Genomic DNA, 20,195 nt, shown 5'->3' with positions numbered 1-20,195 from the left:
GGAGAGATGAGGAGAGAAGTAGGGAGGGAGGGATTAGGAAGGAGAGATGAGGAGAGAAGTAGGGAGGGAGGGATTAGGAAGGAGAGATGAGGAGAGAAGTAGGGAGGGAGGGATTAGGAAGGAGAGATGAGGAGAGAAGTAGGGAGGGAGGGATTAGGAAGGAGAGATGAGGAGAGTGAAACATATTTTCAATCCTGACATAGATAAGATGCCAATTTCTACATCTTGCATCTATAATTACTATAATACAAACATAATGTTCAGAATAAGCAGGACGTGGTGGAGGAGTCTGGGAATAACAGACCGTCAGTACATACACGTTTACCCTCCTGTGTGTCTCCTTCATGACGGGAGACAGCACCTCCTGTCGCTCCTTCATCTCCCAGGGGAACTGATCGTTCAGACCCTGTGGTATGAGTGGGATGGGGGTTCCTTGGGTTTATTTTTCGACAAACTACCTGCCTAACTTTCATTAATTCAGCCAAATTCCTTTAAAATCGTCTTCCTTTATTTATTTTCAAACATTTTCATATAAATCACATTTTAAAAAGGATTTATATTGGAATCAATCGATAATTGTTATACTTTTTTAAAATCTGTCGAGAGCGGATTGGAGGATATTTTGGATCTGAAATTAGACGCGTCAATGCCCTGAGCCAGATACGTAAATACCACCGCCATCTTTGTGCGGTATTCATTCCATTCACCGCAACGGAGACACTGCACTGAATGAGTCGAGATAATATTCTGACAATGAAGAAAGAAACAGTCTTTATTCGTCACGCAACACACCACACACACACACACACACACACACACACACACACACACACACACACACACACACACACACACACACACACACACACACACACACATGCTTTGATGGTGCTGGTGAAATGGATTCTCTGCATTGAACCATCCTGGCTTGTCCTTCCTCCGGGGCCACAGCCAGGAGCAGTGGGCAGCGTACGTGGACGCGCCCGGGGACCAGGTGATAAGTGTCCATCGCTGGTGGCGGCCCTTACTGACGTGAGGTGGAGGAAACCCCATGTGAGCACGGGGACAACATGCAAACTCCACACAGAAAGGCTCCTATTTGGGAGATAACCCACCTGAGCACGGTGCCAACAGCGCCCCAGGCGAACCCAGGACCTTGTTGCTGTGAGGCAGCAGTGCAATGCACTGTGCCACCGTGCCACCAATGTTTCTAATGATATTCTAATGATGTTTCAAATAATATTCTGACAATTTAATGTTTCTATTAATATTCTAATGATGTTTCTAGTAATATTTAGCATAAGGGGATGGTAGCTCAGGAGGTAGAGCTGGTGGTCTAGTCATGTAAAGGTTGCTGGTTGGATCCCAGGCTCCTCCTGCTAGCATGCTGTAGTGTCCTTGAGCAAGACACTTAACCCCTCATTGCTCCTGATGGCTGCGTCCGTCACTGTTTGAATAATTGTAAGTTGCTTTGGATAAAAGCGTCTGATCAATGCAATGTAATGTAATGTTTCAAATAATATTCTCATGATGTTACTAGTAATATTCTAATAATGTTTGAGCAATTCCACAGTTTTGTGCCACATACGGTGCAGAAATCTAAGCGCTAAAGGGCTAAGGATATAAAACATAAATATATATGTCAACATCTTAGCATATAAACAATAATAATTGTCATTATAATTGCTCACGATCAGACACCGGAGCAAGATGGCGGCTCTGCTGACGCATCATGACAGGCGCGTTGTCTCGTTTTAGCCCCGCCCTTTCCTTTCACTACTTTCGCGGGATTTTGCCGAAGGGGCGGGCATTAATGCAGCAACACGGCCAGCTATTGGTCAGTAAGTTACATACCCGCCTAGTATGGAAATGAGCAGACGCCGTGCGGGCCAATCGCATCCTACGTTCGGTGACCACGTGGTGTCCCTTTGGCGCGAAAACCTTCTAGTTGCCTGTGTCTCTGAAAGGAGTTTCCACGGTCCGCAGAAGCTCCGAGTATTACAACTTTATTACGACTTTAATACAACTTTAATATAACTTGAATACAACTCTACTAAAACTTTATTATAACAGAATATTGTAGAAGACATGACGACCGACGCAGCTCACGACGCGGAGCTGAGAGAAGCTCAGAGGGAATATCTGGATTTTCTGGATGACGACGTGAGTCACGATGCGACGGATCAACACAGAGTTCTGTTAGAGATAAATACTGATCAATACAGAGTTCTGTTAGAGATAAATACTGATCAATACAGAGTTCTGTTAGAGATAAATACTGATCAATACAGAGTTCTGTTAGAGATAAATACTGATCAATACAGAGTTCTGTTAGAGATAAATACTGATCAATACAGAGTTCTGTTAGAGATAAATACTGATCAATACAGAGTTCTGTTAGAGATAAATACTGATCAATACAGAGTTCTGTTAGAGATAAATACTGATCAATACAGAGTTCTGTTAGAGATAAATACTGATCAATACAGAGTTCTGTTAGAGATAAATACTGATCAATACAGAGTTCTGTTAGAGATAAATACTGATCAATACAGAGTTCTGTTAGAGATAAATACTGATCAATACAGAGTTCTGTTAGAAATAAATACTGATCAATACAGAGTTCTGTTAGAGATAAATACTGATCAATACAGAGTTCTGTTAGAGATAAATACTGATCAATACAGAGTTCTGTTAGAGATAAATACTGATCAATACAGAGTTCTGTTAGAGATAAATACTGATCAATACAGAGTTCTGTTAGAGATAAATACTGATCAATACTGAGTTCTGTTAGAGATAAATACTGATCAATACAGAGTTCTGTTAGAGATAAATACTGATCAATACAGAGTTCTGTTAGAGATAAATACTGATCAATACAGAGTTCTGTTAGAAATAAATACTGATCAATACAGAGTTCTGTTAGAGATAAATACTGATCAATACAGAGTTCTGTTAGAGATAAATACTGATCAATACAGAGTTCTGTTAGAGATAAATACTGATCAATACAGAGTTCTGTTAGAGATAAACACTGATCAATACAGAGTTCTGTTAGAGATAAATACTGATCAATACAGAGTTCTGTTAGAGATAAATACTGATCAATACAGAGTTCTGTTAGAGATAAATACTGATCAATACAGAGTTCTGTTAGAGATAAATACTGATCAATACAGAGTTCTGTTAGAAATAAATACTGATCAATACAGAGTTCTGTTAGAGATAAATACTGATCAATACAGAGTTCTGTTAGAGATAATTACTGATCAATACAGAGTTCTGTTAGAGATAAATACTGATCAATACAGAGTTCTGTTAGAGATAAATACTGATCAATACAGAGTGCTGTTAGAGATAAATACTAATCAATACTGATCAATACAGAGTTCTGTTAGAGATAAATACTAATCAATACTGATCAACACAGAGTTCTGTTAGAGATAAATACTGATCAATACAGAGTTCTGTTAGAGATAAATACTGATCAATACAGAGTTCTGTTAGAGATAAATACTAATCAATACTGATCAATACAGAGTTCTGTTAGAGATAAATACTAATCAATACTGATCAACACAGAGTTCTGTTAGAGATAAATACTGATCAATACAGAGTTCTGTTAGATATAAATACAGATCAATACAGAGTTCTGTTAGAGATAAATACTGATCAATACAGAGTTCTGTTAGAGATAAATACTGATCAATATTGATCAATACAGCGTTCTGTTAGATCTTAATACCGATCAATACTGATCAATACAGAGTTCTGTTAGAGATTAATACTGATCAATACTGATCAATACAGGGTTCTGTTAGAGATTAATAGTGATCAATACGGATCAATACAGAGTTCTGTTCGAGATAAATACTGATCAATACGGATCAATACTGATCAGTACTGATCAATGTTACTGATCAGTCTCTTAGTCTGAACTTTCTGCAGTTTGGTTCCTTTGTTAACATCAACAGGTTGCAATGTTATTATTGTTATTATTATTATTATTAGTTTTATTATAATTATTATAATAATAATAATAATTATTATTATTATTGTTATTATTGTTATTATTGTTATTATTCATATTATTACATGCCATAGTATTTATGTGTGATGTGTCCATATATGGTCATGTGTATTGAATTCCACACCAACCCACATTTACATGTTATGTTATTAATGATCAGTTTGTTTTTTATTCAGAGGAAATATGTCAGTATCCAGCAGGGGGCGTGGTGTAGAGGAAGCACCGAGATCAGAGGAGGAGGGATGGATGGAGAGGAGGGATGGAGGGATAGATGTAGAGAAGGAGGGATGGAAGGAGGGATGGAGGAATGAGAGGAGGGATGGAGAAATGAGAGGAGGGATGGAGAAATGGGGAGGATGGGGGGTGGAGGGGTGGAGAGGAGGGATCGGGTGGATGGAGAGGAGGGATGGAGGAATGGAGAGGAGGGATGGAGAGGAAGGATGGAGGAATGGAGAGGAGGAATGGAGAGGAGGGATGGAGAGGAGGGATGGAGAAATGGAGAGGAGGGGGCATAGAAGGAAGGATGGGAGGAGGGATGGAGACAAGGGATGGAGGGATAGAAGGAGAGATGGAGGAATGGAGAGGGGGGCAGTGAGATCTATCTGTATTGCTGTCTCCTTAACACATTTCACCTTGGGGTCAATATTGATTGATTGACGTATTGATTGATTGACGTATTGATTGATTGGTTGACGTATTGATTGGTTGACGTACTGATTGGTTGACGTACTGATTGGTTGACGTACTGATTGGTTGAATTATTGATTGATTGACGTATTGATTGGTTGACGTATTGATTGATTGACGTATTGATTGGTTGACGTACTGATTGGTTGACTTATTGATTGATTGACGTATTGATTGGTTGACGTATTGATTGATTGACGTATCAATTGGTTGACGTACTGATTGTTTGTGGCGTCTGTGGTACTGCAGCAGGACCAGGGCGTTTACCAGAACAAGGTCCGGGACATGATCAGTGAAAACGGATCCCGACTGATCGTCAATATCAACGACCTGCGGAGACGCAACGAGGCCCGAGCTGCAAAGTACGATGAGGATTAATATAAATATAGATCATATATATTCAGACTAAAGTATTAATATATACTCAGATCGGATTGTGGAACATGATATATTTTGATGATCTGATATTCCCAGAATTATCATCAATTATAGATTACAAATTCTACTGTCACTCAATGATAAAATGATTCAAATATGGCAGCCATTTTGTCAGTCCTGGCAACTGACTGTGTGTGCTGATGCGTGGTTGCCTTGGTGACCACTTTTAAAAGTCGGTCCTGTTTACGACGAGGGTGTGATATCACAGTGACTCCAATATCAATAATAATGAATGTTCATATGAAGCTTTCTTTTAAAAGTTGATGTGCTGTGTTGTGGCTCAGGCTGCTGAGCGACTCCTTCCTGGAGCTGCTGGCCTTCCAGCGGGCCCTCAAGGACCTGGTCTCCTCGGTGGACGCCACCTACGCCAAGCAGCACGACGACTTCTTTGTCGGTCTGGAGGGAAGCTTCGGCTCCAAGCACGTCACGCCCCGCACCCTGACCTCCCGCCTGTTAGGGGGCGTGGTCTGTCTGGAGGGCATCGTCACCAAATGTGAGTCCAGCCCTGAGGAGCGCAGCGGGCAGGGGGGGGGGGGTCCTCACACAGCGCCCCCTGCTGGTTTCTACCTGATGCTCTGTCGTACGTTTAGTGCCGCACCGGCGCTCTTACCAAAGTTCCACCAAACGACGACATTCTTTCTCCTTTCTGTTCCAAATCTTCTTCTCCACCTTCAAACCTTCCTTCATTGTTATGTTTTGTCATGGTTACCACATGGAGGTATCAGTCACTGCGGTGAAATCATCCGCTCCGAATGCTGAGGTCCAACTCCCCATTTGATTTCATACAGAAATAAAAAAACACAGATTCAACTCACCCTGCTTTGAGTGGCCGTCCTGTCCCATGTGTTTGTTGTGTCTGAGCCCAACACTCAAAAGGTTCTTGTCCCGACAGGTTCTCTGGTCCGTCCCAAGGTGGTCCGCAGCGTCCACTACTGCCCGGCCACCAAGAAGACAGTGGAGAGGAAGTACACTGACATGACATCACTGGAGGCTTTTCCCTCATCCGCTCTGTACCCCACCAAGGTAACTGCCCCCTGACCCCACTAAGGTAACTGCCCCCTGACCCCACCAAGGTAAATGCCCCCTGACCCCACCAAGGTAACTGCCCCCTGACCCCACCAGTGTAACTGACCCCTGACCCCACCATGGTAACCGCCCCCTGACCCCACCAAGGTAACTGCCCCTGACCCCACCAAGGTAATTGCGCCCTGACCCCACCAGGGTAACTGACCCCTGACCCCACCATGGTAACCGCCCCCTGACCCCACCAAGGTAACCGCCCCTGACCCCACCAAGGTAATTGCGCCCTGACCCCACCAGGGTAACTGACCCCTGACCCCACCATGGTAACCGCCCCCTGACCCCACCAAGGTAACCGCCCCTGACCCCACCAAGGTAATTGCGCCCTGACCCCACCAGGGTAACTGCCCCCTGACCCCACCAAGGTAACTGCCCCCTGACCCCACCAAGGTAACTGTCCCCTGACCCCATCAAGGTAACTGCCCCCTGACCCCATCAAGGTAACTGCAGCCTGACACCACCAGGATAACTGCCCCCTGACCCCACCAGGGTAACTGCCCCCTGACCCCACCGGCGTAACTGCCCCCTGACCCCACCAAGGTAACTGCCCCGTGACCCCACCAGGGTAACTGCCCCCTGACCCCACCAAGGTAACTGTCCCCTGACCCCACCAAGGTAACTGTCCCCTGACCCCATCAAGGTAACTGCCCTGTGACCTCACCAGGGTAACTGCCCCCTGACGCCACGAAGGTAACCGCCCCCTGACCCCACCAAGGTAAATGCCCCCTGACCCCACCAAGGTAACTGCCCCCTGACCCCACCAGGGTAACTACCCCCTGACCTCACCAGTCTAACTGCCCTCTCACCCACATCTCCAGGATGAGGAGAACAACCCCTTGGAGACGGAGTTCGGTCTCTCCAGCTACAAGGACCACCAGACGGTGACGGTGCAGGAGATGCCGGAGAAGGCCCCGGCGGGGCAGCTGCCGCGCTCCGTGGACGTGATCCTGGACAACGACCTGGTGGACCGGATCAAACCGGGGGACCGGGTCCAGGTGGTGGGCACATACCGCTGCCTGCCGGGCAAGAAGGGCGGCTTTACCTCGGGAACCTTCCGGTAAACCCCCGAGGAGTTTGGAAGGAAAGAGTTACATCCTGAATTCCCGCTCAGGATTAATGTGGCCTTGTCCCCCCCCCAGGACCATCATGGTGGCCTGCCAGGTCAGACAGATGAGTAAGGAAGTTGCTCCGTCATTCTCGCCAAGCGACATCGCCAAGATCCGAAAGTTCAGCAAGTCCAACTCCAAGGTGGGTCAGTGCAGCCCCCTGCGGGCTGAGTCAATGCAGGTTGAGGCCGATCAATCGGACCGATCAGATCATTGTGAAGTTACTTCTTCTTCTTGCTCCAGGATGTGTTTGAGCAGCTGGCCCGCTCGCTGGCGCCCTCCATCCACGGACACCAGTACATCAAGAAGGCCATCCTGTGCATGCTGCTGGGCGGAGTGGAGAAGGTTCTGGAAAACGGATCCCGCATTCGAGGAGACATCAACGTCCTGCTAATAGGTATGGCCACTTCCTGTCTGTAGATACAGCCACTTCCTGTCTGGAAATACAGCCACTTACTGTCTGGAGATACAGCCACTTCCTGTCTTTAGATACAGCCACTTCCTGTCCTGAGATACAGCCACTTCCTGTCTGATTGGAATGTTCTGACTTGTGTTTCCTGGTCCAGGAAACAGTTTCTGAATACATAGTTAATCAGGAATAAAGTACTTCAATCAGGTAGTATCGATAACAGACCTCCCTGTCTTTCTCTCGCCTCCCTGTCTCTCTCCATCTTTCTCTCCTCCCTGTCTCTCTCTGTCCTCCCTGTCTCTCTCCATCTTTCTCTCCTCCCTGTCACTCTCTGTCCCTCTCTCCTCCCTGTCTATCTGTCTGCTCCCTGTCCCTCTCTCTCCTCCTTGTCTCTCTCTCCTCTCTGTCTCTCTATCTCCTCCCTTTCTCTCTCTCTCCTTCCTGTCTCTCTCTCTCTCCTCCCTGTCTCTCTTTCTTCTCCCTGTCTCACTGTCCTCCCTGTCTATCTGTCTGCTGACTGTCTCTTTCCCAGGTGATCCCTCTGTTGCTAAGTCTCAGCTCCTTCGTTTTGTTCTCCAGTCGGCTCCCAGAGCCATTCCGACGACAGGAAGAGGATCCTCCGGGGTGGGACTGACCGCCGCGGTCACCACCGACCAGGAGACGGGTACTTATACTACTAAAATACTACAGCCAGTATATTGTGAGTGACTGTAGGACGATGCACTTGCCTCCACCTCGTTAACTTCAATCAGGAGTGAAGTGGGGCCGATGACGGAGCCCTGAGGAACCCCACCAGCAACTCTAGAGTCGTTGGATCTCGCAATAATCATCAAATTTATGACTTCCTGTTAAAGACTTCTTGACACAGACTTTTTGCTGACTACTTCCTGTCCCCAGGGGAGCGGCGTCTGGAGGCAGGGGCCATGGTGCTGGCAGACCGGGGCGTGGTTTGCATTGACGAGTTTGACAAGATGTCCGACATGGACCGCACGGCAATCCATGAGGTGATGGAGCAGGGCCGTGTCACCGTGGCCAAGGCCGGGATCCACGCCCGGCTCAATGCCCGCTGCTCTGTGCTGGCGGCCGCCAACCCCGTGTACGGCAGGGTGAGTACTGACCGGTATGACCCGTCCAACCAGTCTCTCTCCCAGCCTAACAAGTATGACTTGTCTGTCTCCCAGGATAAGCAGTCTAACCGGTGTCTCTCCTCCCAGTATGACCAGTATAAGACCCCCATGGAGAACATCGGGCTGCAGGACTCTCTGCTGTCGCGTTTCGATCTGCTCTTCATCATGTTGGACCAGACCGATGCAGACCAGGATCGCCGGATCTCAGACCACGTCCTGAGGATGCACCGCTACCGGAACCCTCAGGAGCGGGATGGAGCCGGTGAGAATGTTAATACTGAATTTGTGTGGGGGATGGTAGCTCAGGAGGTAGAGCTGGTGGTCTAGTGATCTAAAGGTTGCTGGTTGGATCCCAGGCTCCTCCTGCTAGCATGCTGTAGTGTCCTTGAGCGAGACACTTAACCCCTCATTGCTCCTGATCGCTGCGTCCGTCGGTGTTTGAATAATTGTAAGTCGCTTTGGATAAAAGCGTCTGCTAAATGTAATGTAATGTAATGAATCATACAAATATGAATAATACAATGTACAAGCCGTTATATTACAGTTTGTATGGAGCGATGGAGCCGCTGACTAGTGTTAGTATCACTGATGCACCTCAAAACGCCCATGTATTAATAATAATCATATTAATAATCACAATCATAATAATATTAATCATATCAATAGTAATCACAATCATTACAATATTAATAATAATCATATTAATAATAATAATTGCTGACCCTCCTGTGTGTGCAGCCCTGGCTCTGGGTGGAGCTGTTGACGTTCTGACCACAGAGGATCCAGACGCTGCAGGAGAACAGGAAGAAGAACTTGAGATCTACGAGAAGCACGACAACCTGCTGCACAGCAGCAAGAGACGCAGGTACACACTGATACACACTTATACAGACAATACACAATATACCCACTGATACACAGTGATACACACACTGATACACAGACTAAACATGATACACACTGATACACACTCATACACAAAATACACACACTGATACACAGACTAGAGATGATACACACTGATGCACACTATACACACACTACAAACACTACACACACTACACACAGTGATACACACACTACACACACTGATACACACACTGATTCACACACAACACACACTGATACACACTGATACACACACTGATACACACACTACACACAACACACACAATTACACACACTACACATACTTTATATATTGTATTAGTTGTTATCAAACAGTGTCCTCACACAGATTCAGGTTCACCTGCTTTAGATTCATCTTCACCAGGGGTGCCCACACTTTTTCGGCCTGCAAGCTATTTTTGAAATGACCAGGTCAAAATGATCTACCTGCAATAAAAATTGCTAAATATATTTATTTATATATATATACTGTGTATACTTTATATATACAATATATGTTGGCGTTCCTTGCATCACTGCATGAACGACCTGCACTACCTCTGCAATCTACCATTCGATCGCAATCGACAGATTGGGCACCCCTGATCTAGAATAACTTTAACAACAGGGTTAGTTAGTTGGGTTGGTATATTTAGGTTCAAGTTAGATACAGTTAGTTGGAGTTGGTTAGATTAGAGTAAATTCCATTAGAATTAATTAGATTAGAGTTAGATTAGAGTTAGTTAGATTTGAGTTAGATTAGAGTTAGTTCGTTAGCGTTTGATTAGAGTTCGATTAGAGTTAGTTCCATTAGAGTACGTTTGATTAGGGTTAGTTCCAATAAAATTAGTTAGATTAGAATTAGTTAGATTAGAGTTAGTTAGACTAGAGTTAGATTTGGGTTAAATTAGAGTTAGTTAGATTAGAGTTAGATAAGAGTTAGATTAGAGTTAGTTAGATTAGATTTCGATTAGAGTTAGTTCCATTAGAATTAGATTAGAATTAGTTAGATTAGAGTTAGATGAGAGTTAGTTAGATTAGAGTTAGATTAGAGTTATATTAGAGTTAGTTCGATTAGTTAGATAAGAGTTAGTTAGATTAGGGTGTGGGAGTCTCAGTCCACAGTTGAGGGTTCAGGGAGGGAGACGGAGTCTTTCTGGCCCTGGTGCGCCAACATGGCTTGAGTTTTATTGTCCATTTCAGTCTTTGTCACGCAGGCCACAAATATCAATAAATATATCTGAGGGTCTATTATAAAATTATCGATAATAGTTCTCTCAGGCGCAGGAGGAATGTCGTTCCGCTCCTGGGCAGCTCACAAACCCGTGCGCTGAGCTCCTCTGTAAGACAAACAAGACATTAATGAAAACTCCCGACTCGACGCAGCTTGGTGGCCGCAGGAAAAGGGAACCGTGCTGTCACCTCCAGCCGGTGCTTGACCACGCCCCTTTGTCCGCCACATAGGGTTAGATTGGAGTTAGTTAGATTAGAGTTAGGTTAGAGTTAGATTAGAGTTAGATTAGAGTAGGATTAGCGTTTGATAAGAGTTAGATTCAAGTAGGATTACAGTTTGATTACAATAAATTAGATTAGAGTTAGATTAGAGTTAGTTCTATCAGAGTTAGATTAGGGTTAGATTAGAGTTAGTTAGATTAGAGTGAATCAAATTAGAGTTACAGTTAGTTAGAGTTAGATTACAGTTAAATAAGAGTAAATTAGAGTAAAATTTGAGTTTGGTTAGAGTTAGATTAGAGTTAGTTAGATAAGAGTAAAATTTGAGTTAGATTAGAGTTAGTTAGATTAGAGTTAGATTAGAGTAAATTAGGTTAGGGTGAGATTAGAGTACATTAGATGAGAGTAAATTTGATTCCAGTTAGATTTGTGTTGGATTAGAGTTAGTTCGATTTTAGTGAATCAAATTAGAGTTACAGTTAGTTAGAGTTAGATTACAGTAAAATAAGAGTAAATTTGAGTAAAATTTGAGTTTGATTAGAGTTAGATTAGAGTTAGTTAGATTAGTGTTAGATTAGAGTTAGTTAGATTAGGGTTAGATTAGAGTGAATCAAATTAGAGTTACAGTGAGTTAGAGTTAGATTAGAGTAAATTAGAGTAAAATTAGGGTTAGATTAAAGCTAGCTAGATTAGAGATAGATTAGTTAAAGTTTAGTAGATTAGATACATCTGAGATATTTAAAAACAGCATCAACATGATCTTTAATGTTCCTGTCCTCCCTTCGCTTCCTGTCCTGCCTCCAATTCCTGTCCTCCCTCCACTTCCTATCCTCCCTCTGCTTCCTGTACAGGGACCAGGTCCTCAGTCGGGAGTTCATCAGGAAGTACGTGCACGTGGCTAAGGCGGTGACGCCCGTCCTGACGCAGGAAGCAGCTGATCACATCGCAGAGGAGTATTCCAGACTGCGCTGCCAGGATCAGCTGGCCGCTGACGTCGCCCGGGTACACACACACACACACACACACAGACAGATACACACCCGCAAACACACACACACACACACACACACACACACAGACAGATGCACACACACACACACACCCACACACACAGACACGCACACACACACACACAGACACACACAGACACACACACACACACACACCGGTACACGGTATGTTATCGAACCGTTCGGTACGCCGCCTGCGGTGCGGTGTGGTGTGCAGTGACTTCTGCTTCCTGTTGAATCAACCATTGCAGCTCCACTGCCACATCAGTCGCGTTGGGTCCGTGCGGAGCCGCAGCATTTCTCTATTTTTGCGAGATTTAAATTTAACGGTGCGCAGCTACGCAGCCTTTTCAATAGAAACGGAGATAAAACTAGAGAGAAATGTTTTCATTAAAACTTCAATCAATCAAGGTGTCCAGAGGGAAAATAACCCCCTGGGACCGGCGCGTCCCTCTCCATTACCTAATACTCTTGAACGACTCTTGGTAGAATGAAGGGAACACACTGGTCTGACTGTGAGCTTTTATTTTACTATTATTATTTATGTGTGAAAATACTGTTTATACCTGTCCTACACAAATATCTCACTATACTACTGGTTTTATTTATTTATTTATTTATTATTGTGAAACCTTTTTTAAAATATAAAATACATATTAACAGAAGTTAATATTTAAATGTTCCACTATCCGGAACATCCCTCTAATCAGATAAACTGCTGGTCCCACCTGGTGTAGTAGTACTGCTGTTGACTCCTCCACTGGTGTACTGGTAGTACTAACCCCCCTCCCCGCGCCCCCCAGACCTCCCCGGTCACCGCCCGGACCCTAGAGACCCTCATCCGTCTGTCCAGCGCTCACGCTAAAGCCCGGATGAACCGAGCAGTGGAGCTGCAGGATGCTGAGGCGGCTGTGGAGCTGGTGCAGTACGCGTACTTCAAGAAGGTACACACACCTGGAAATACACACAGTACTACACACCTTAGACCTTACACACACACACACACACACACACACACACACACACACACAGTAGTTGAACATCAGTGGGGGGGTTGTTTAATTTGGAGCTTTTATTGTGAAACAGGTTTTGGAGAAGGACAGGAAACGCTCCAGGAAGGAGGAGGATTCTGAAGAGGAAGAGGAAGAGAGCAGCACCCAGAACACACACACTGCTCCGTCTGAGAGGAAGAGGTACACGCTGCTACACACTAGTACACACACACACACAGCAGTAATACTATGTACTCTTTTTTGGGTCGTCATGATGAATGAATCCTGTTGTTACCTGTGTGTCCTGCAGGAGGCGCCGTGGCTCCCAGGGCAGCGAGCCCTACAGCCCCTACGACTTCCAGGCCGAGCACGACGTCCCTGAGAGTAAGAAACAGGAAGTCTGGAACAGTATTACACCTAGTATTACCTGTTTCATTTGTATTTTTAATTTTATTACTATTATTATTATTATTATTATTATTATTATTATTATTAGTTTTATTATAACTATTAATAGTAGTATTAGTAATAGTATTATTAGCTTTATTATTACTATTACTATTATTATTATTAGTAGTAGTAGTAGTAGTATTATTGGTAATATTATTTTTATTATTACTATTAGTATTATTATTATTAAAGTTCAAAGTTCAAAGTGTTTTATTAGTCAAGTGCATAGTACAACACAAGGTCATTCAGTACAATGAAATTCTTGGGGCAGGACAGGGAACAACTGCGTAGTGGCATAAAAAGATAAAATAACAAGGCAAATATAAGGAGGAAATAATGTTTTTTTAATAAAATTAGAGTTGAATATAAAACAATAAAAAAAAGAGTAAGTCAATATTACAAATACGGGCAAGAGGTCCCAGTGTATGTACATCAAATGAAAAGAAGAAAATAATCCGAAAACTGAAACTAAAATAACTGGAACATTGTAGCAGTTCCAACAGAAACAGGTCAGTGTACTGCACAAGACATGGATGTAAATATAAATATATCAATATAAAGTGAAGCAGTGCCGCTGGATGTGTACATATGGTTGTGGTGACGTACATTCAATTGACAGAGGTGACGACAGATGTTGCAGCTTGAGAAGCCTGATGGTCTGAGGGTAAAAAGTGTTGGTGAGGCTGGTCGTCCGCTAACGTTCGGCAGACGGCAGCAGCCTGAACAGTCAGCAGCTTGAACAGTTCACAGCCTGAACAGTCAGCAGCCTGAACAGTCAGCAGCCTGAACAGTCAGCAGCCTCAACAGTCAGCAGCCTCAACAGTCAACAGCCTGAACAGTCAGCAGCCTGAACAGTCAGCAGCCTGAACAGTCCGTAGCCTGGGTGGCTGTCGTCCTTTGTGACTTTCCTGAGGCGTCGTGCGGTAGATGCCTTGCTCGGAGGGGGCCGATGATGCGCTCCGCCGTCTTCACCGCCCTCTGGAGCGTATGGCGATCGGCGGCGGAGCAGCTGCCTTACCAGGTGGTGATGCGGCCGGTAAGAATGCCCTCGGTGGTGTATCGGTAGAAGCTGGTGAGAGTCCTGACAGACGTGCCAAACTTCTTGAGTCTCCTCAGGAAGAACAGGCGCTTTTGGGCAGTTTTTATTGCCTGGACCGGGAGAGGTCATCACTGATGAAGAAACCGAGGAACTTGAAGCAGGAGATTCTCTCCACTTCAGCTCTGTCGATGTGGATGGGGGCGGGCTTCCCTAGCTGTCATTTCCTGTAGTCCTCGATCATCTCTTTAGTCTTGCAGACATTGAGAGAGAGGTTGTTATCCTGGCACCATGTTGCCAAGACGCTGACCTCCTCTCTGTAGGAGGACTCATCATTGTTGGAGGTGAGACCTATGATGATTGTGTCATCCGCAAACTTCAGGATGGTGTTGGTGCTGCGCGTGACCACACAGTCACGTGTGAACAGGGCGTACAGGAGGGGACTGAGTACACAGCTCAGGATCCTGAGCTTGGAAAACAAGCTTAGCGGGCACAATTGTGTTGAATGCTGAGCTGTAATCTACAAGCAGCATTCAAGATTCAAGATTCAAGATTTTTATTTGTCACATACATATACATACTTTCATACATATATGCAGTGAAATGTAATGCAACGCACCCAGTGATAGCACACAATAAGTCCTAGGAAAAAGTACAAAAATAAAATAAAATAAAAAGTAGAAAATTCCTTTCTAATAGACCGACTATTAGAAGAAGCATCCTCATGTATGTGTTGCTCTTGGCCAGGTGGGAGAGGGTGGTGTGCACTGCCAGTGCGATGGCGTCATCCGTAGATCTGTTTGGGCGATATGCAAATTGAACGGGGTCCAGGGTGTCAGGAAGGGAGGAGCAGATGTGGGTTCTGACTAGCCGCTCGTGCTTCATGATGGTAGAGGTCAGTGCTACGGGATCATAGTCATCCAGGCAGGTGATGGGTTATTAGTAGTAGTAGTAGTAGTAGTAGTAGTAGTATTAGTAGTATAAGTATTATTACTATTAGTTTTTTTATTAGTAGTAGTATTATTAGTAATATTATTAGTATTATTACTATTAGTATTATTATACGTGGTAGTAGTAGTATTAGTATTATTATTTTTATTCTTACTCTAAGTATTAGTATTATTTGCAGTCGTAGTAGTAGGACTATTAGTATTATTAGTATTATTGCCATTATTACTATGAGTATTATTATTAGTATTATTACTATTAGTATTAGTATTATTATTCTTACTATTAGTATTATTATTATAAGTAGTATTAGTAGTAGTAGTAGTAATATTAGTATTATTAGTATCATTAGTATTAGTATTAGTACGGGTACTATTAGTATTATTATTAATAGTAGTATTATTAGTATTATAAGTATTTTTTTAGGGTTTAGAGTTAAAGTGATCTTTTCTAAAGTGAACTTCCCTAAAAAATTGATTCATCAAACAATATTAAAATTATTACATTTCACTCAAATTGTCTTTAAAGGTATGTAACTTCCTGTTTCCTGTTGGTGTTTTTACATACTAATAAAATAATAATAATAATAATCATCATAATCATTATTGTTATTATAATTATTATTAGTATTGTTATTATTATTATAATAGAACAGGTCATTAACATAAACTCTGGATCCAGTTCAGGCTGGAACTCCCCGTCCCGCTGAACAGGAATTGACAGACGCTGCTTCCTGTCCCTCCGTGGGAGGCCACGCCCCCCTCTCTGCAGAAAGGTGAGGCTGGGGTCTGGAGACTTTTCAAAATAAGAGTGGCTGTTGTGCTGTACTAATGTCAACCCTCCCCCAGGATGAAGGCCTTCAAGTCGTCCCTGTTTTCCGTCTTCCACTCCTCCCACTCTCAGTCCGTCTCTCTCTCTTCGCTCCTCGTCGGCGTCAACGCCTCACGTTCGTCTCCGTTCAGCGACGAGGAGGCGCAGGCCGCGCTGGGCGCCATGCAGGAGGAGAACCAGGTGATGCTGAGCGACGGCATCGTCTTCCTCATCTGAGGAGGAGGAGCAGTCGTTGCGTCATTGTGTTCTTCATTTTCCTGAAGCTGTTTTGGTTTCATGGACTCGGTTGGAGGTGATTCCTTCTTTGTTGGTTGTAAAAGTATCTGTTTGTCAACCTAATCTTCAATATTTACAAAAGAATTTGCTTTAATATCTTGTTTTCTGTGAAAGTGTGATAGTCCTGATATTACTGTATTCCACTGTAGTTTACAGGAAGACGACTTTAAATCCATGAAAATGAAAAGGAACTTTGAGATTGAAAGTTATGTTAATAGATTAATTCAGCAGCAGTTTGGTGTACACAGTTTAAACCAGGACCCTTTTCAAATAAAATGTTGTTATGATGCCTTATAGACCTATTGATATACCCTGTTATGATTCTTATGGTTCCTGACTGCTTTTACTTTAGGTTTGGATTTATTTCCCTTAGTTTCCTGCCTGTATGTGTGAAAAAGCGTGAACATAAGAGACGATTGCGTCGGTCACCCTGATCTGCATATGAAAAACAGTGAAATCCACATTTTCTCTGTTTTCCCAAAGAAACAGAGGTTCCACAAATCTGGAAGAGGGTTTTAAATTCTGTTTATCAGCTCAGTAACACAAACCGTTTCTCTTAACCACAAATTGAACCCCACCAGTTCTAGAGACTAGAAACACTAGAGACACTAGAAACACTAGAGACACTTGAAACACTAGAGACACTAGAGACACTGGAGACACTAGAGACACTAGAAACACTAGAAACACTAGAAACACAGGCCGTTTCTCAATACCAAGTACGCGAAGTCCGGACTTGCTGACTTGGTAGTTCAGACTTGGTAGTTCAGACTTGGTAGTACAGACTTGGTAGTTCAGACTTGGTAGTACAGACTTGGTAGTACAGACTTGGTAGTTCAGACCTGGTAGTTCAGACTTGGTAGTACAGACTTGGTAGTTCAGACTTGGTAGTTCAGACTTGGTAGTTCAGACTTGGTAGTTCAGACTTGGTAGTACAGACTTGGTAGTACAGACTTGGTAGTTCAGACTTGGTAGTACAGACTTGGTAGTTCAGACTTGGTAGTTCAGACTTGGTAGTACAGACTTGGTAGTTCAGACTTGGTAGTACAGACTTGGTAGTACAGACTTGGTAGTACAGACTTGGTAGTTCAGACTTGGTAGTTCAGACTTGGTAGTACAGACTTGGTAGTTCAGACTTGGTAGTACAGACTTGGTAGTACAGACTTGGTAGTTCAGACTTGGTAGTACAGACTTGGTAGTTCAGACTTGGTAGTACAGACTTGGTAGTACAGACTTGGTAGTTCAGACTTGGTAGTACAGACTTGGTAGTACAGACTTGGTAGTACAGACTTGGTAGTTCAGACTTGGTGGTACAGACTTGGTAGTTCAGACTTGGTATTTCAGCTTTGGTAGTTCAGACTTGGTAGTACAGACTTGGTAGTTCAGACTCCCGGGGACGGGAGGACGCAGGACGGTCAATCTGCCAAATGCATTGTGGGATACTTGTCTGTCCCAAGTCCACACAAGTCACCACCGATGCATCCTCCATAAAATGGGCGGAGCAAGTCCACATCCTGGCATTTGGACTGGACTTGGCTTGATGCGTACTTTGAATTGGAACAGTACTTGGGCTGCGACTGATGACGTTTCACAAGCACAGACAAGAACACAAGTACACACAAGAAGAGCACATGTTGCCCCCCGGATGCTGCGCTCGTCAAATGAGCGTGGCCTGGCTCTGCCGGCCATACAGCCACGGCAATCCAGGCTATTCTCATTTGTAGTTCCACGTTGGTGGAACGAGCTGCCAAAAATGACCAGAGCAGGGACCTCCCTCTGTCTTTAAGAAGCACTTGAAGACCCAGCTCTTCAGTGAGTACCTCCTGTCCTAACCTACAATTACTTAGCACCACCTTGCAGTATTTATTGTTACACTAATGTTGTTGTTACACTAATCTCTGTCGCAATGTAGCTTGAATGTTATTCTCCCTTGTAAGTCGCTTTGGATAAAAGCGTCTGATAAATGACTAAATGTAAATGTAAATGTAAGAACACAAGTACAGACAAGAACACAAGTACAGACAAGAACACAAGTACACACAAGAACACAGGTACAGACAAGAATACAAGTACACACAAGAACACAAGTACACACAAGAACACAAGTACAGACAAGAACGCAGATTGAAAAAGGGCCACAGTGTTTCTATTTGACATGTTGAGCCCAGGCCCCTCCCCCTTCTACTGCTGGGGAGCCCCGCCCCGGTCGGTCTGAACAGGATGTGACTGAAAAAAAAACGCAGCTGTTCAGTTTATTTAATAATTTACTTTTGTCTCAAATACATTTTTCAACTTTTTACAAAAAAAAATAATTAAAAACATTAGAAAAACATTGGCAGACAGACTGCAGTACCTCCACGGATCCCCTAGGGGTCGCAACCCCCCTGTATGAGACCACTGGTTTCAATGATCTAACGACGGAATCTGAAATGGGAAATAGTCAGACGTGCTGAGTTCATTCAGTCCCACCGCACGCCGCCTCCATTCAGACCTACGGGGCTGCGTGCAGCCTCCAGACACGGGGTGAGACAGCGTGCAGCCTCCAGAAACTAGGGTGAGACAGCGTGCAGCCTCCAGAAACTAGGGTGAGACAGAGTGCAGCCTCCAGACACTTGGGTGAGACAGCGTTCAGCCTCCAGACACTAGGGTGAGACAGCGTTCAGCCTCCCGACACTAGGGTGAGACAGCGTGCAGCCTCCAGACACTAGGGAGAGAACAAAGGAGGCCCTGGAGCCCGAACACTCTGTGGCCCCCTAGTGTCTGGAGGCTGAACGCTCTGTGGCCCCCTAGTGTCTGGAGGCTGAACGCTCTGTGGCCCCCTAGTGTCTGGAGGCTGAACGCTCTGTGTCCATTCTGGAGGGGACTATGTTGTTGAAAGCTGAACTAGTCTACAAACAGGATCCTCCTGTAGGAGTTCCTCTCCTCCAGGTGGGTGGGGCAGTGTAGAGTGTGGATCTGTTTTGACCTAAAATCAGATTGGAGAGGGTCCAGGGTGGACACTAACATGCTACAGATGAGGTCCTTGAGCTATTTCTCAAAGCATTTGCTCACTATGGGAGTGAGGGCAACAGGACACCGGTCATTTCAACGTGTCACCTTGCTTCTTTTTGCCACCGTGATCACTGACATGCGCAGGAGAGCACACACAGAAAGGGAGAGATTGAATATGTATCATATATGAATAATATCATATAAACTGCAGGTTATGTTCTGTTTTAATTGAATTTTCATTTAGTCTTTTCTAAAGTATTAACCATGTTTCTAATAGAAAGCTTTATTTTAACCCCACTCCATCACAGTACAAAGTGAGACATAGCAGCGCCATCTGGTGTCAGGGTGAGGGAAGTACATGAAGGAAAAGTAGGAAAAATGTTTTACTTAAGTGGCCGAATTGTATTTATTGGTTTTGTTTGTAATATCAATAAGGTGAAC

The 20,195-nt window shown here is 44.1% G+C and overlaps 1 protein-coding gene across 1 annotated transcript; it reads left to right on the top strand.

Moving 5' to 3' along the window:
• Positions 1-2,026: 2,026 nt before the first annotated feature.
• On the top strand, positions 2,027-17,061 carry mcm3 (minichromosome maintenance complex component 3). Its single transcript, XM_080022004.1, has 17 exons — positions 2,027-2,163; positions 4,970-5,082; positions 5,443-5,651; positions 6,051-6,181; positions 7,057-7,295; positions 7,378-7,486; positions 7,588-7,741; positions 8,286-8,417; positions 8,651-8,859; positions 8,968-9,142; positions 9,619-9,745; positions 12,072-12,222; positions 13,034-13,174; positions 13,317-13,423; positions 13,533-13,606; positions 16,338-16,431; positions 16,505-17,061. Exons 1-17 carry the CDS (start codon positions 2,089-2,091, stop codon positions 16,701-16,703), a joined length of 2,439 nt encoding a protein of 812 aa, XP_079878130.1. The 5' UTR covers positions 2,027-2,088; the 3' UTR covers positions 16,704-17,061.
• Positions 17,062-20,195: the final 3,134 nt, after the last annotated feature.

The sequence above is a fragment of the Zeus faber genome, assembly GCF_960531495.2.
Source record: "Zeus faber genome assembly, chromosome: 2".
In the NCBI taxonomy this organism is placed as follows: Eukaryota; Metazoa; Chordata; class Actinopteri; order Zeiformes; family Zeidae; genus Zeus; species Zeus faber.
Note: the sequence above shows the minus strand (reverse complement) of the source record. Positions and strands in the feature narration are given on the sequence as shown.

Coding starts and splice junctions, on each gene's coding strand:
- mcm3 (XM_080022004.1), top strand. CDS start 2,089: ATGACGACCGACGCAGCTCACGACGCGGAGCTGAGAGAAGCTCAGAGG. Junction 5,652..6,050: donor GGAGGGCATCGTCACCAAAT/GTGAGTCCAGCC, acceptor TTGTCCCGACAG/GTTCTCTGGTCCGTCCCAAG. Junction 13,607..16,337: donor CGAGCACGACGTCCCTGAGA/GTAAGAAACAGG, acceptor CTCTGGATCCAG/TTCAGGCTGGAACTCCCCGT.